General features: G+C 51.3%; 1 protein-coding gene across 1 annotated transcript in view; it reads left to right on the forward strand.

The window, feature by feature from the left end:
* FAM3B (family with sequence similarity 3 member B) overlaps positions 1–4,472 on the forward strand; it is a 29,822-nt gene that overhangs the window by 8,805 nt on the left and 16,545 nt on the right. Inside the window, exon 3 of the mRNA XM_015568966.1 lies at positions 1,357–1,480. Within this exon, the coding sequence (XP_015424452.1) occupies positions 1,357–1,480 (124 nt within the window). The remainder of the gene's footprint in view (positions 1–1,356; positions 1,481–4,472) is intronic.

Raw genomic sequence — 4,472 nt, forward strand, 5'->3', positions numbered from 1 at the left:
CCTGCGCGGTTCTTTGGCACCTCTGCCTAAGATATAAACTGTCTGACATGGAAGCACAACTCCAGAGAAGGGGGTGGGGAACCTAAGTTAAATAATATTTTGTTTTTGTTTTTTCACTTGGCAGAATGGGGGCTGAAGTTGAAGTTAGGTTTGGTTACTAAACAATAAAGAAAGCAACATTTCTCGCACACCCGACTGTGTGGTCTGATTTTGCTGCTGCCTATAAACCGAGAAAAAGTTGTAAAATGAAGTACTAATCTCTAGGGTTTAGGTCAGACCGCGGAGTAGTGCCACTCAGCCAGAAGCTGGCTCATGGCTGGCCAGTGCAGTGATGGTGGCAGGAGCTTCTCCCACCTCCATGGCAGCATTCAGAATGCCCAACTAACGGTTTAGGCCCGACCCTTGGGGGCCTAAGCCTTTAGTCGGACATCCCCCGAGGGCTCCCTGGCTGCCAGAAGAATGTCTGACTGCAAGCTTAAGCCTGATCCCCCAGGGAGTGGGCCTAAGTCAACAGGTAGATATCCCCCAAGGGGTCCTGGACTGCAAATGGGCGCAGGCTGGGCTGAGGGACCCTCCTCCCCGAGTGCACAAATTTTTGTGCACCCGGGCTGAGGGACGCACCCTCCCCCCCACCCCCGTGCACAAATTTTGTGCACCGGGCCTCTAGTGATAAACTATTTTTATAAAAGCCATTCCTTCTCAGATTGAATTATCTTTTATGGCAAAACCAACCAACCAACCAAACAAACAAACAAAAAAACCACTTTCTAGGAATTGACTGTGACAGGGTTGTTCGTATTTGATAAGGTTTTCACAGTGAACTTGCCCGGAATCAGTAGACTAACTGCGTGCAGCCTGAGGTGGGGCCCAGCTCCACGGGAGCCGCCCTCAGAGGGCTCGCTCTCTCATTTTCCCTATTTCCCCACAAAACCAGAAGTCTGTCCTGGACACAGCTTCCCCTGGGAGCTGCCTCTGACGCCGGGCGTTTCGAAGGGCTCGTTGCCATGGTTTCTGTCTCCCTCCATCATATGCCAAGGATGTCAGTTGAATAGCCAGCCATAGGCAGTGATTCCCAAGTCTTACACTTGTTCCACCTGCCAAACATCCCCTCCCTTTTGTGTATTTGTTATTTTAAGACAAAAGCAGATTAAACTAACTTCGTGACTTTAGGGGACTCTCTGAAGCTCCTATTGGTGGCCACCATTCCTATTGGTGCCCCTTTCCCCACCCTGTTTCTGCCCACGACCTTGGGCCATGCAGGTGTGAGTCCTAGGGCAGAGCACCATTGTTCTTGGCCAAACAGTGGGCCCCTCTAATAAATCATCGCACGACCTGTTATGTTTTTGTTCATTACAGCCCCGGCCCCCAAGAGGCAAAAATGCGACCACTGGTCCGCGTGCCCCCCGAACACCTATGCTTACCGGTTGCTCAGCGGCGGGGGCAGGGACAAGTACGCCAAAATCTGCTTTGAGGATGAGCTGTAAGTAGCAACGAGAGGAAGGAAAACAGAGCCGCCTGATCCCTTCCCTTCTCTGAGGCTGACCAAGCAGCCAGCCTGCCCCCAGCAGAGAAGGGCACGTCCTTGACCCTGGGCAAAGGCTGGGCGCATCTGGGCACTGAGAGTGCCAGCTGTGCTCCCCGGGAGGATGTGGACTGAGGCTGTGTCCCAGTGTTGAACTCTCATTTGGCAGCAGGTCAGACAAGCCTTAGCTCATACTGTGTAGCCTTCTCTGAATACGTGTCATGGCCCTTCAAAGTCATGGGAACTGAACGCAGGTTTTCTTCCATTTTGTTATATGATCCTCACAGATTAAGGCAGGTGTGGCTTCCCTTTCCAGCCCACACCTCCTGGTTGCAGGTCTGTGTGACTGCCTTGCCCACGAGAGAGCCTAAGTAAACCCTGAGCTTGGAGCTGTCCTAGCCTCAAGTGCACTCGCCCACCGGGGCGGGGCTGCCACACAAAGAGCACAGGCTGGTGCCCAAACAATAGGAATGCGTTCTCTCCCTGGTCAGCGGGCTGGAGTCCAAGATGGAGGAGTGGGCATGGCTGGCTCCTTGTGAGGGTGGAGGGAGCACCTGTCCAGGCCCCTGCCCTGGGCTGGAGGTGGTGGTCTTTTCCCGTGTCTGCATCATGTCCCTCTGTGTGTGTATCTGGGCCCAAATTTCCCCTTTTAAAAAGGACTCTGTTCGTACTGGTCACTGATATGGGGCGATCTCTATTGCACTGCAGGCGGCCAGGCTGCTCTCGAGGCTGGTGCAGCTGGCACCGGGCACCGGGCATCCCTCTCCACCATCAGCCTGGGGTGACCTTTGCCTCCCTCTCTGGAGTTGCAGCCCCCATTTCCAGGATACACATCTCACTTTCTCAGTTTCCTCCCGTGTTTTGCTGGAGCATGTCCTCTATTAACATCCCGAGAAAAGGGTAGAAGGAGAGGTAAAGTTTTTAAAGATTCTTCTGGTTTAAAATATAGTCATTCCCCCTCACAATGAAGGGATAGTTTGTCTGAGTATACATTCCTAAATTAGAAATGATCTCTACTTCGAATTTTGAGGTCATTGCCTGGAACCATAGTTAGCCTCCGACCGGCAATGTTCGAGTGTGGTAACCAACCGTGGGAATGCGCTTCTCAGGTCTCCAGACCCAGAGGCCCCATAGCTGCATTCTGAAATTTATAGCACGTTTGCTTAAGGCCATGCTTCCATGGGCTGCTCTGGTGATTAAGCATTGTGGTTCAATTCCCAGTCAGCGCACATGCCCAGGTTGCCGGCTCGGTCACCAGTGGGTGGTGTGCAGGAGGCAGGCAATCGGTGATTCTCTCTCATCATTGATGTTTCTACCTCTCTCTCCCTTCCTCTCTCTGAAATCAATAAAAACATTGTATATAATAAAAGCCCGATGAGTGGCACCCCCACAGCAGCCGATCCCCACAGGCCACGCCCCCCACCATGCACCGGGCCTCTAGTATTTAAATAAAACATAATATAAAAAGTATTTATGACTCTTGTTGATGATGGTAGGGCAGACTTTATTCAAGGTGGGCCATGGCACCCACTACAGGGACCTCTGCAGCGGGGTCTGGCAGTGGGAGAGAGAGATTGGACTTAACTCTGAACACAGTAAGTGGGAATCATAGCCAAGGAGCAGGGTGAGGTCAGTGAACAGGAAATGACTAAGAGGAACTAAGCACCTGGGTGGAGGGAATTCTGGCTAAACTACTCTAGCAGGTTCCTTGCTGAAGGTGGGCTCAGGAGGTCAGAAATCACCAGGGTGGGGAGTGGAGGACGAGGAGCCCAATCAATAAGGAAGGTGATCAGATATCAAAGGCGGGGGCGGGGGTTCTAGTTAACCCGACTTAGCAGAATTCTTGCTAAAGGTGGACAATGCAGAGATAAACACGGGAGTCCAAAAGTTAGGCCTCGTTGAAAAAGACCTCTGGGTAGCCCGGGTAGGGTTTGGGGAAGAAGAGAGTCTGCCGGCACCGGGGGTCCCAGGCGGGCCCATTCCTGGGAGACAAGCACCAGGGGGCCCTGGCCTTGCTAAGCCCTCAGGAGACTGCAGGGTGGCCTGGTCCCCCCAAGCTGCTTCCCTCTTGTCTTCACTTCCGCTCGGACTTGCAATGTGGTCTGACCGGCTCTCCCCAGTTCCCCGCCCCTCCCCTTCTTCCCTCGGAGGCCTTTCCCCTAGTGAAGGCTCTTGTGCGTTCAGTCCTGTTCTGCTCTCGGCTTCTCAGGGGACTCAGGGTAGCCTTGACGAGCATGGCTGTTTCCCCGTTGTCTGTCCAAACACAACATGTGGGCAAATACTTTGACAGTTGCCATTGTGTGAGCTGAAACGCGGGTTTCGGGTCAGATTTTTACTTTGTTATTGCTCTTGCCATGAGTGTATTGGGGATCTCTATGCCGAGTCCTTGTGTTTATTTTTGTATGAGCTATCTTTTCATATCTCTTGGCCATTTTTATTTCTGCCATTGGCCATTTTTATTGATTTATAAGATCCTTTGTATATTGGTGTTGTAAAGATTTTCTCTATATTTTGTCTTTACATTTATCAAAGGGGCATTTTTAAACATGCCTGTACCTTAGTTAATGTATGACCTTTAACAAAACAAAGAAACTATAGCCATAGAGTAAAAGCAAAATTTTAAAAAGCAACAAAAAAAATATCTCATGGCCCACCCCTTCTACTTCAGATTCATAAAGCCGAACAAAGAACGCTCATGAGGTGGTTGAGGACTCGGTGGGAAAAAAAAAAGTTCATAAAAAGCCTGTGCTAAACAAATCTGAGATTGTCCTCTCCCGGGACATGTGTCTAAATTATAAGATTCCGTGCAGCTTCCAGGTTCCCCGAGGGACTTGGGGAAGATGTGTGTGGAGGAGTGTGGGGGTGACAGTCAGGCTAAGTCAGCGAGGGAGGGAGCGCGGTAGGTGACAATGGTAGTGGCAGCGACTGCCAGGAGAAGATCTTGGGGACG

This window comes from Myotis davidii, unplaced genomic scaffold, assembly GCF_000327345.1.
Source record: "Myotis davidii unplaced genomic scaffold, ASM32734v1 scaffold512, whole genome shotgun sequence".
Taxonomy (NCBI): domain Eukaryota; kingdom Metazoa; phylum Chordata; class Mammalia; order Chiroptera; family Vespertilionidae; genus Myotis; species Myotis davidii.